We start from the raw sequence: 11,746 nt of genomic DNA, 5'->3' as shown, positions 1-11,746 counted from the left end.
TGGTTGACAGATGTTTTTGTGACTGGAAAGCTGTTTCCAGTGGAGCTCCAAAGGGCTCAGTACTAGGTCCCTTGCTTTTGGTGGTATACATCAATTATTTACACTTCAATGTAGGGGGCATGATTACGAAGTTTGCAGATGATACAAAAATTGGCCATGTTGCAGAGAGGAAGAAAGCTATAGACTGGCTAAGTGGTTAAATTGGCTAAGTGACAGGAAACATTAGTGGTGAGCGGTTGTTTTTCGAACTGGAGGAAGGTATACAGTGGTGTTCCCCAGGGGTCGATTCTCGGACCACTGCTTTTCTTGATATATATTAATGACTTGGACGTGGGTGTACAGGGCACAAATTCAAAATTTGCAGACACAAAACTTGGAAGTATAGTGAACAGTGAGGAGAGTGATAAGACTTCAGGAAGACAGACAGGCTGGTAAAATGGGCAGACATGTGGCAGTTGAAATATAAATGCAGAAAAGTGTGAAGTGATGTATTTTGGTAGAATGAGGAAAGGACATTTAAACTAAATGGTACAATCCTAAAGGGGCTGCACAAACAGAGAGACCTGGGGGGTATGTGTGCATAAATCGTTGAAGGCGGCAGGGCAGGTTGAAAAAGCAGTTAAAAAGTCTTACGGGATTCTGGACTTCATACAGGTATAGAAACATAGAAGATAGGAGCAGGAGTAGGCCATTCGGCCCTGCTCCGTCATTCAACGAGATCATGGCTGATTATCCAAACCCTAGCACCCGGTCCCTACACCGACAGCCATCCCACCCAAGCCCTATCCCTGTAACCCCACGTATTTAATCCCCCCTTAACACTAAGGGTCAATTTTATCATGGCCAATCAACCTAACCCGCACATCTTTGGACTGTGGGAGGAAACCGGAGCACCCGGAGGAAACCCACGCAAACACGGGGAGAATGTGCAAACTCCACACAGTCACACGGGTCCCTGGCGCTGTGAGGCAACAGTGCTAACCACTATGCCACCGTACAAAAAAGTGTGGAAATTATGAACAACCTGTATAAAACACTGGTACAACCCCAACTGGAGTACTGTGTCCAATTCTGGGCACCACACTTAAAAAGGATGTGAAGGAGAGGGTGCAGAAAAGATTTATGAGAATGATTCCAGGAATGAGGGACTTCAGTTACGTTAATAGACTGGAGAAGCTGGGGCTGTTCTCCTTGGAGCAAAGATTGAGAGATTTGATAGAGATGTTCAAAAACTGTTCCCATTGCCAGAAGGGTTAAGAACCAGGATAGATTTAAGGTGATTGGCTAAAGAGCTAAATGCAACTTAAGAAAAACCTTTTTTTACACAGCGAGTGGTTAAGATCTGGAGTGCACTGCCTGAAAAGGTGGTGTAGGCAGACTCAATTTCATCTTTCAAAAAGGGAGTTGGGTATCTAAAGTAAAAAAAATTGCAGTGCTACGGGGAAAGGGACTAGCTGAGAGTCGACAGAGGCTCTATGGGCCGAATGGCCTTCTTCCGTGCTGTAACCATTCTATGATTCTACTGCAGGATATCAATGGATTGGTTAGCTGGGCACAAAACTGGCAAATGGAATTCAATCCAGAGAAGTAAGGTAATGCATTTGGGGAGGGCTAAGGCAGCAAAGGAATACACAATAATAGGGTACTGAGAAGTGTAGAACTTGTATTTATATAGTACCTTTAACATAGTAAAATATCCCAAGGTGCTTCACAGGAGTATTAAAAGACAAAAAGACACCAAGCCACAAGTATAAATTAGGACAGGAAACCAAAAGCTTGGTCAGAGGTAGGTTTTAAAGAGTGTCTTAAAGGAGGAGAGAGATTTAGGCAGAAAATTCCAGTTCTTAAGACCTAGGCAACAGAAGGCACGGCCACCAATGGTCGAGCGATTATAATCAGGGATGCTCAAGAGGGCAGAATTAGAGGAATGCAGATATTGAGGATTTGTGGGGCTCAAGAGGACAATAGGGAGGGGTGAGGTCATGGAAGGGTATCAAATAAACATTTAGGACTGAGATGGGGAGGAATTTCTTCACTCAGTGTGGTGAACCTGTGGAATTCTCTACCACAGAAAGCTGTGAAGGCCAAGTCACTGAATATATTTGAGATAAGATTTCTAGACACAAAAGGCATCTAGGGGTATGGGGAGAAAGCAGGAATATGGTATTTAGATAGAGGATCAGCCATGATCATACTTAATGGCAGAGCAGGCTCAAAGGGCCTGGTCCTATTTTGCTATGAAAACAAGGATGATAATTTTAAAATTGAGGCACTGCTTAACTGGGAGCTAATGTAGGCCAACATACATGGGTGATAACAAGTGAATGGGACTTGGGTGCAAGTTAGGACTCAGTCATCCAAGTGTTGATGACCTCCAATTTACATAGGGTACAATGTGGAGTGCATTGGAAGAGACTTTGGAATGTATGTCCAGATCACTGAAGGTAGCAGGGCAGGTAGATAAAGGTGGTTAAGGCATAAATACTTCATTAGCAGAGGCATAAGACCAGTGAGGTTATGATGTAACTGTATACTAGTTAGGCCACAGCTAGAGTACTGTGCACAGTTCTGGTCACATTACATGAAAGAAGTGATTGCACTAAGAGGGTTTGGCGGTCCAGACTGAGAACTTTAGCTACAAGGAATGACTGGATAGATGGCAGTTGTTTCCCTTAACAGGAGGATGTGGGGATGACTTGATTGAGGTGTATAAAACTGAGGGGGTCAAGCTATTGAATAGGAAGGACCTATTTCCCTTGGAGGTCAATAACCAGGGGCATAGATTATGGGTAAATCAGTAGAAATATGAGAGTTGTGGATAACTTTCAACTAGTATGGACTCTGGAACTCACTGCTGGAGAGGGTGGTAGAATCAAAAACCTTAGAACACATTGAAAAAGTACATGTAAGCTACAAGGCTATGGACCAAGCACAGGAAAGTGGTGTGTTAGGCTGGATAGCTTTTTTGGCTGGCACAGGCAAAGTTAGTTGAATGGCTGGCTGCCTCTTGCACTGTAAATTTTTGTGATTCTACTGCATCCAACTCCAGCATAACCTAGCTTTGCCTCAGGTCACAAGGAGTGAAAGACATACATGTATAATTGCATCTTCCACTCACTGTCCCAAAGCAATTTATAGCCAATTTAGAACCTTTGAAATGCAAGTCAAAATATTGGAAATCCAGCAGCTTTTGTGCATAGTGAAGTCCCACAAACATGTGATAACCAGATGAATCTTTGTGATGCTGGTCAAAGGTTTTCAGGATTTTTTTTTTTTTTTTTTTAAATAAAACATTCACCTTGTTAGCTAAACTGCATGCACAACAGGCAAGAATGCTACCACTGAGCCACAGCTGACAGTTTCAGGAGTAAAACCAGTTCAGGTCTGCAACAAGCTGAAATTTTGGCTCAGTTTCAGACTGGTTTCCAGCATATGCTGTAATTAAACTGCAAGATTTCCAACACCTTGCAGTATTTTTTTGTTTGACTGGGGTACTCTGGTGACCATCACCCACTGGCACCATGCTTGTTGACTGACACACCTAGTAATCTACAAATGTTTGTGTATACAGCAACTGGAACATGGGGTGCTGTAGAGTAAAACAGCCAATAGCCATTGATACCCCAAGCAAGTTGCCAATTGTGTAAGTTTCCAGATACAAGCTGTCACAACTAGCATGGGTTCAATGAGAATTTGTCAATACATACCATTTTAGGATTACCAAGTGACCATGTCCAGAGGGAAAAGGCCAAAAAAGTACCAACCCTGTTTATGAAACTCTTACCAACATCTTCAAGGTTGGTTGGTTTTTTTAACCTCCAAGTTTAACAGAAAAAGGGCTATCATCCATCACATCTTAACCTGCATGCAGCCAAGTTTAGCATTGAACTAATTCAAACATGTAAACTACATTTAGCTTTCCACAAAAGAGGCACAAGTGGTTATTTCTGGTCATAGGCTTTATTTGAGACCGACAAGTATTCATTCAAAGATTTGGCACTTAAAACTTTACCAAATTCAGTTCCTTAGGTCTTAAATCAGTTTACAGGATAGATTTTAAGTGCACTTATTAGCCAATCCTAATGAAACACTAATGACCAATAGACATGCTGTGTATTTCTTCAATCAACCTCCTCAATTGTTGGACCAGATGTTGCACCTGCACCAGAAGGAGCACTACCAGCACCAGGAAAGCCACCTGGTGGTCCACCAGCCCCCTGATACAACTTTGTGATGATGGGATTGCAGATTTTCTCCAGTTCTTTCTGTTGGTGTTCATATTCATCCTTTTCAGCAGTCTGTGGGGGGGGGGGGGATTAAAAAAAAAGTCAGGCACACTGGAGAATCAAGTTTAACTTTCACTAACTAAAAACAAAACGCTCAGACATCCAAGGAAGATTTGCCATCATAACCCTCAATGGGATTCTGGTGGAAACTACGAATGGTTATTGGTTTCTACTTCATCATAGCGAATGAATCACAGGATTGCCATTTTAAGTTAGAAACACTAACTTGAGAAAATTCTGCCCTGGTAATTTACCTGGTTTTTGTCTAGCCAGCTGATAACTTCATTACATTTGTCTAAAATTTTCTGCTTGTCATCATCACCAACTTTTCCCTTTAGCTTTTCATCCTCAATTGTGGCCTTCATGTTGAAAGCATATGACTCCAAAGCATTTTTTGCAGAGACTTTCTCACGTTGCTGGTCATCTTCAGATTTGTACTTCTCTGCTTCCTGGACCATACGTTCAATATCTTCCTTGCTCAAGCGACCTATTGAAGAAAACTACTATTAGTACAGCACATTGATGAAAAAGGAAGTTCTTATTTGGGGAAAAAACCCTCGCTCAGACATCCAAGGAAGTGTTTTTGCCAACATTGGTCTCAAGACTTCTGGTGGAAACTACGAATGACTTTTGGAATCTATCATCACAGCAGGGATAAATTTCATGAGCTGATTCTAATTAAACTTGAAACAAGACACCTCTACCTTTGTCATTTGTGATGGTAATCTTGTTTTCCTTTCCAGTGCTCTTATCCACTGCAGACACATTCAAGATACCATTGGCATCAATATCAAATGTCACCTCAATTTGAGGCACACCCCGTGGAGCAGGTGGAATTCCAGTCAGCTCAAACTTGCCCAGCAAGTTGTTATCCTTCGTCATGGCTCTTTCACCTTCAAACACCTAAATTGAAACAAAGATGTTCATACTTAAATCAATTTCCATATTTTGTATTTGTATTGTGAGGTCAATTAGTATATTAGAGAAATTAATTGAAATAGAAGTGGCAGGGTTACAAACAGAAACAAATTACCATGAATAGCCTATGCTCTTGAGATTAGACAGTTTACAGGAAACTGATATCCAGCACTGGCAGTGTTGCCGATCAAAACTGCCAGACATACAAAGTTAATGTTGAAGCATACGGAGGTTTTCATCTCTATCAGACAACACTGTTGCTTAGCAACAGCTTCTAAAGAGCTGGCTGCAGCTGCAAGCGTCTCTAGCTGAAGCTGTTGCTATAGCTACAGACCTTGCAGTGCCTGACTGGGGGGGGGAAAAAAACTAAAGTTTTTTTTAGAAAACAGCTCCTGATGTTTGCCGTTAGATCGCGTATTCCGGACATACAACCTCCAGATAAGCCAAATTTCCTGTACTTGGACCAAGCTAGTTAAATGGAAAGCCAAAATTTGAACTTACCTGGATCAGCACACCAGGCTGGTTATCAGAGTAGGTGGTGAAGGTCTGCGTTTGCTTTGTTGGAATGGTGGTGTTGCGCTTGATTAATGTAGTCATAACACCACCAGCAGTCTCAATGCCCAGGGATAGAGGAGTAACATCCAACAGCAGAAGATCTTGCACAGCCTCAGACTTGTCACCAGCCAAGATGGCAGCCTGCACAGCTAAAAAAGTAAATTAAAATGTTATTTCTACTAGGTGAGAAATTCAATGTAGCCAATGTACTGCATGAAAGGGTGGTGGAAGAAGAAATGAAACACCAGATTAAGTTCATCTAAATTGATTCTTCCCACCCACCAAAGCAAGATATTAAACTCAACTACCTGCACCATATGCAACAGCCTCATCAGGGTTGATGCTCTTGTTCAGTTCTTTGCCATTGAAGAAATCCTGCAACAACTTCTGGATTTTGGGAATGCGGGTGGATCCACCAACCAGCACAATGTCATGGATTTGAGCCTTGTCAATCTTAGCATCTCGCAAGGATTTCTCTACAGGGTCAAGTGTGCCACGGAAGAGGTCGGCATTGAGCTCTTCAAATCGTGCCCTGGTGATCGAGGTATAGAAATCAACACCCTCATACAGAGAGTCGATTTCAATGCTAGCTTGCGTACTGGATGACAGGGTACGCTTGGCACGTTCACATGCGGTGCGGAGACGGCGAACAGCTCTCTTGTTGTCAGTAATGTCTTTCTTGTATTTTCGTTTGAATTCAGCAATAAAATGGTTGACCATACGGCTGTCAAAGTCCTCACCACCAAGATGGGTGTCACCAGCTGTAGATTTGACTTCAAAAATACCATCTTCAATGGTTAAGATGGAGACGTCAAAAGTGCCACCACCCAGGTCAAAAATCAGTACATTTCTTTCAGCACCAACCTACAGAAGGAAGGCAACAATAGTCATCAAAAGTTATGATGCTCTGAAGCCACTGATAATTGAACATGAGACAAATGATTGGGGGATCTGAGCAGCTTCTAGCAAACATTATCTTGGTTGTCAAGTTAGCTAGACAGCTCTGGCAAATTAAAATCTCAGACTTCATGAAATACCAATTTTCCATTAAATTTAAATGTAGCTTCACTGCTGTAAAAGATTATATATAGCAGTTAGGGGGTGCAAATGGACAAAAATGGCTATTGGGCCAAGGAAGTTTTAGGCATTGTGACAAAGCTGGGATTCAAAGGGGGTAGAGGTACAGGAGTTTAGGAAGGGAATTCCAGAGTATGGGCCTAAACAGGAGGCACAGCTGCCAATGCAAGTACTGTACAAGAGATCATTCGAAACCAAACAGCACTGGGCTCAGTTGAGGCACAACTGAGATTCCTGCTGAATGTGCCCAGTCACATGCTAACAGATCAGACAGGCTGAAAAGCTTCCAGTTTAAAGAGAAAGCAGGGCTTTTCTCACAGGAGGTCAAGGTGGCCAGATAGGAGCAGAAAAACCAAATACAAATTTGATAATATTAAATGAAACTATTCAGCTGGTCAGTGATTAGATGGCACATGGTACCATATCAAATAGGAAGTGGAAGATTAAGTGGTGGTCTAATTGTGTAGGTGAAAAATTTACAAGTTTACTTTCTATACTCAATACATCCTGGAAACACTACAATTGCTTGCATACAATCAGCACAAGTTGTTCACCATCACATACCTTCTTGTCCAGGCCATAAGCAATAGCAGCTGCAGTTGGTTCGTTGATTATACGCAGCACATTGAGGCCAGAAATAGTACCGGCATCTTTTGTAGCTTGCCGTTGAGAATCATTGAAGTAAGCTGGTACTGTGACGACTGCACTTGTAATGGTCTAGACGAGGAGAAAATTGCATTTAGACAAGATCAATTTTAAATCTCAAAACATTCAAGTCAGTGAAAAGTTACTGTACCTTCCCAAGATAGGCCTCAGCAATCTCCTTCATTTTAGTCAACACCATGGATGATACTTCTTCTGGGTAAAAGGACTTCTTTTCAGCTTTGTACTCAACTTCGACCTTGGGGCGACCACTATCATTGATAACAGTGAATGGCCAGTGCTTCATGTCAGACTGAACGACAGCATCTTCAAACCTGCGGCCAATAAGGCGTTTGGCATCTGTAATAAAAAGGTTAAATCAAAATATTTGTCTATTTAATGCACTGGGAAAACTAGTGTTCACTACTCCATCGTCAACAAGCATCCACATGCCAGCAATACCAACTGCAATTGAGCATAAATCTTAGTTGGTTCTTCTTCCTCAGCTTAAATCTCACATCTTCCTTGATCCCCATAACAATTGCTATCAAACAGAATAATGAATTTTGAAACAGCAAATATTCCAACTGTATTCCAGAATCACAAATTGTTGCATTTATAGAATTTTCCATACAAGTAAGTCCAACTATTAAGTGCTGGTGAATGATAAACCCAACCTTTACTAAAATGGGCTCAAAGATCAACTGGTCAATTAAACTCTTGATTTTCTTGTTCCATAGCTTTCCCCCTCCAGAATTCTATTAACAACTTGGAAGTATCAAATACAACTTTAAACTCAAACTCACCAAAGACTGTGTTGGTTGGGTTCATTGCCACTTGATTCTTGGCTGCATCACCAATGAGCCTTTCTGTATCAGTGAAGGCAACATAGCTCGGTGTGGTTCGGTTGCCTTGGTCATTGGCAATAATTTCAACTTTTCCATGCTGGAAGACACCTACACAGGAGTAGGTTGTCCCAAGATCAATACCAATTGCTGGTCCCTTAGACATTTTACCTAAAAGGAAAAAACAGCTCAATTCTGTGACGGTCCCAGAACCAATGATAATTAAACATATAATTGAGCACAAAGTCCACAATGACAGTCATTTAACTTTTTCCCATTCTGACAAAGGTCATCAATCTGAAACATTAACTTTCTCCACAGATGGTGCATGACTGCTGAGCATTTCTCAGAATTTCAGCATCCACAGCATTTTACTTTAGTACCACATGACAAATCATTGAAATTCTGTACAAGGGAAGCTTCCACAACCAGGATTATATAAAAATATCCAATGAGTAATGATTTCCACAGGTTAGCAATTCATGTTGCAACGTGACTAGTTAAAGCCAACAGCCACACCTTGCTAAGTTCCCTCTAGCCTTGTGCATTGTTGGTTTGAACTGCTACCTAGCAGTCCAGTTACAAGCTGGAATTTTTGCTATAAATATCCAGGCAAGATGAAAAGTAGTTAGAAAAGTTTTTGCAAGCAAAGTCACTTGAATCACATTGGAAGCTCAACTTTGTTCCCCCCCCCCACTATAAGCACGTGTGCCCACACATTGGAGGCTCAACTTCCTTTACAAAAAAATTTCCTTGTCCAGAACCAGGGGTCACAGTCTAAGGAGTAAGCCATTTAGGACAGAGATGAGGAGGAATTTCTTCACCGAGTGGTGAACCGGTGGTACCACACAAGGCAGTTGAGGCCAATTCATTAAATATATTCAAGGAGTTGGATATATTTCTTACAGCTAAAGGGATCTGGGGAGAAAGCAGGGACAGGGTACTGAATTTGGATGATCAGCCATGATCTCATTAAATGGCGGAACAGGCTCGAGGGGCCGAATGACCACCTCCTGCTCCTATCTTCTATGTTTCTGTATCTCTAACATGACAATATATACTACTTTTCACCTAAGTATCATCCTATCCTTCCTATCTTCTATATTTCTGTCCCTCTTAACCCCCCCAAAAAAGCACGTGTTGGATGCTCAATATTGCTCATCTCCCCCCTCAACCACGTCTGAGTCCCCATGTGTTTCACTTGCAACAATACTGAATCACATGGCGTAATAAAAGGAAGTAGAAACGAAGGAAGATTTTTTGGGCTGGGAAGTCTGCGACTTTCCGCCTGGCGAGCGGGTTTCAGTTTCGAGCAGGCCTGCCCGCTTGCTTCTGCTTTCTGGAGAGCGGAGAAAGGCTTCCTGCAACACCCCTTCGCCCCCTCCCTGCAACACAACTTCGACAACTCGAACACTCTCGCTCGATGATGCCGGACCGGCTGTGAGTATCTGCAGCATTTCCTCAGGTTTCTGGGCTTCTCCAGAAGCAGCGTCCATTCCGGTGGGGGGGGGGGGGGGGGGGGGTGCGTTAATGGCGCTAACGGACGGTTCGAAAGCCCATCGATCATAACCCAGATTTTTGAGGGGGGAAATCCGCGTGGAATCCTCTCCTCACACTTTGGACCCGGGGCTGATTGGAGATGCCTCCATTATCACAAAAGTGCTGGGAAGCGAAGATAATTTTTTTTTTAAATCGCCCGGACCCCAAAAATAAAAATGACCGCCAACACTCGGACAGGGGGCCGGGACTGAGCAGCGACAAACTCTCAACCCGCGGCTGGAAGTTAAGAAAAGGAGCGAGAGCGCGCCACAAAAATACATGAAGCAAGGCCTCAAATTTTTACCACTCCGAATGAAAAAAAGTGAGGATTTTTTAGAAAATAAAAGACGCCGCGTGACACCGAGCGATTATTTTATTTTATATATAGAGCGGTTTCCTTTACCTTGTCGGGAGAGGGGGGGGAATGCGTCGGCCGGGAGGAGTAGTGCTGCTGCACGGAGAGCTGTTGGCGATGTCCGCAGCGCCGCAATGAGGCCGGGCCGCGCCCCGAGCCCGGCATTTATAGCTCGGCAGAAAGTTCTAGAAAGCGTCCTGCGTCACCGCCACCCCCGCCGGCCAATCAGCGCCGTGCCCCGCGCCCGCCGGCCAATCAACGCCGCACCCCGCCCGCCGGCCAATCACCGCCGCCTCCCCGCCGGCCAATCAGCGTCGCCCCCCGCCCGCCGGCCAATCACCGCCGCCCCCCGCCGGCCAATCAGCGCCGCCCCCCGCCCGAGCGAGCGGCGGACGCGTCATCCGGGAGAGAGGCGGGAACCGAGGCCAGCCGCTGATTGGCAAAGAGTCCAGGGGATTTTTGTCTGTGTGAAAGAAAGAAAGACTTTTTTTGAATTTTTTTTTGCCTTTATCTTTTTTTTATTTAAAATTTAAACATTTTTACAGTAAATCACATTGACAGAGCCCAGTCTCTACAAATTGATGATGTGACCTCCAAGCTTCTTTTTTTTTTTGTTTTTCTTTTATTTTAAAATTGAACATTTTACAGTAAATCACATTGACAGAGCTCAAGTCTCAGCTCTTTGTACAAAAGTCACAAGCCCTCATGCCAACAAGGCAGGGGTCCCGGTCTCTGCAAGCTTCTTGGTTGTCTTCACTTGTTCATCCGGATAGCGGGCCTCCAGGAATTCACACAGATGAGGGTCGGCGCTCCCAGTGGAGGGGTTGTGCAGATCCGGCAGACTCTTGGTTGACACTCTTCTCCATCTGTGGGGCTCTCTGCATCGCCGAGCGGAGCCTCTCGCTCTCCCGACCGAGCAAGTGGACTGTAAAAAAAGCTTAAAAAAAGAAAGACTTACATTGCGACATAGCGTCTTTTGCAACCACCGGATGTCTCAAAGCACTTTACAGCCCAATGGAGTATTTTTGAAGTGTTGTAATGTGGGAAACGCGGCAGCCAATTTGCGCACAGCAAGATCCCACAAACAGCAATGTGATCATGACCAGATAACCTGGTTTTTGTTATGTTGGTTGAGGGATAAGTATTGGCCATCTTCCTTCTTAGGCAGTCCCTCGGAACCGAGGATGACTTGCTTCCACATTAAAAAAGAGTTCGCAGGTGACTGATGAGTCCAATGCGGGACCTGCCGTCTCTGTCACAGGTGGGGCAGACAGTGGTTGAAGGGAGTGGGTGGGTGGGGTGCTTGGGTTGACGTGTGCTCCTTGCGCTGCCTGCGCTTGGCTTCCGCCAAAGAGACTCGAGGTGTTCTCCTCCACTTTGTGCGGTCTTGGGCCAGGAATTCCTAGGTGTCGGTGGGGATGTTGCACTTTTTCAAGGAGGCTTTGAGGGTGTCCTTGAAGCATTTCCTCTGCCCACCTGGGGCTCTCTTGCCGTGCCGGAGCTCCGAGTAGAGCGCTTGTTTTGGGATT

At 44.0% G+C, this 11,746-nt stretch overlaps 1 protein-coding gene across 1 annotated transcript; it reads right to left on the bottom strand.

Annotated features, from left to right (window-relative positions):
* Positions 1–3,941: 3,941 nt before the first annotated feature.
* On the bottom strand, positions 3,942–10,374 carry LOC147100334 (heat shock cognate 71 kDa protein-like). Its single transcript, XM_085967940.1, has 9 exons — positions 10,266–10,374; positions 8,285–8,494; positions 7,633–7,838; positions 7,401–7,553; positions 6,068–6,623; positions 5,706–5,908; positions 4,991–5,189; positions 4,541–4,773; positions 3,942–4,298 (listed from the first exon to the last, which is right to left on the bottom strand). The coding sequence occupies exons 2-9, from the start codon at positions 8,487–8,489 to the stop codon at positions 4,122–4,124; spliced, it is 1,932 nt and encodes a 643-aa protein (XP_085824066.1). The 5' UTR covers positions 8,490–8,494; positions 10,266–10,374; the 3' UTR covers positions 3,942–4,121.
* Positions 10,375–11,746: the final 1,372 nt, after the last annotated feature.

Source organism: Somniosus microcephalus, chromosome 26 (assembly GCF_052327205.1).
Source record: "Somniosus microcephalus isolate GS21.2 chromosome 26, FLI_Smic_1.0, whole genome shotgun sequence".
In the NCBI taxonomy this organism is placed as follows: Eukaryota; Metazoa; Chordata; class Chondrichthyes; order Squaliformes; family Somniosidae; genus Somniosus; species Somniosus microcephalus.
Note: the sequence above shows the minus strand (reverse complement) of the source record. Positions and strands in the feature narration are given on the sequence as shown.

Coding starts and splice junctions, on each gene's coding strand:
- LOC147100334 (XM_085967940.1), bottom strand. CDS start 8,489: ATGTCTAAGGGACCAGCAATTGGTATTGATCTTGGGACAACCTACTCC. Junction 6,624..7,400: donor CTTATGGCCTGGACAAGAAG/GTATGTGATGGT, acceptor TTCCTTCTGTAG/GTTGGTGCTGAAAGAAATGT. Junction 4,299..4,540: donor GCTGGCTAGACAAAAACCAG/GTAAATTACCAG, acceptor CCCCCCCCACAG/ACTGCTGAAAAGGATGAATA.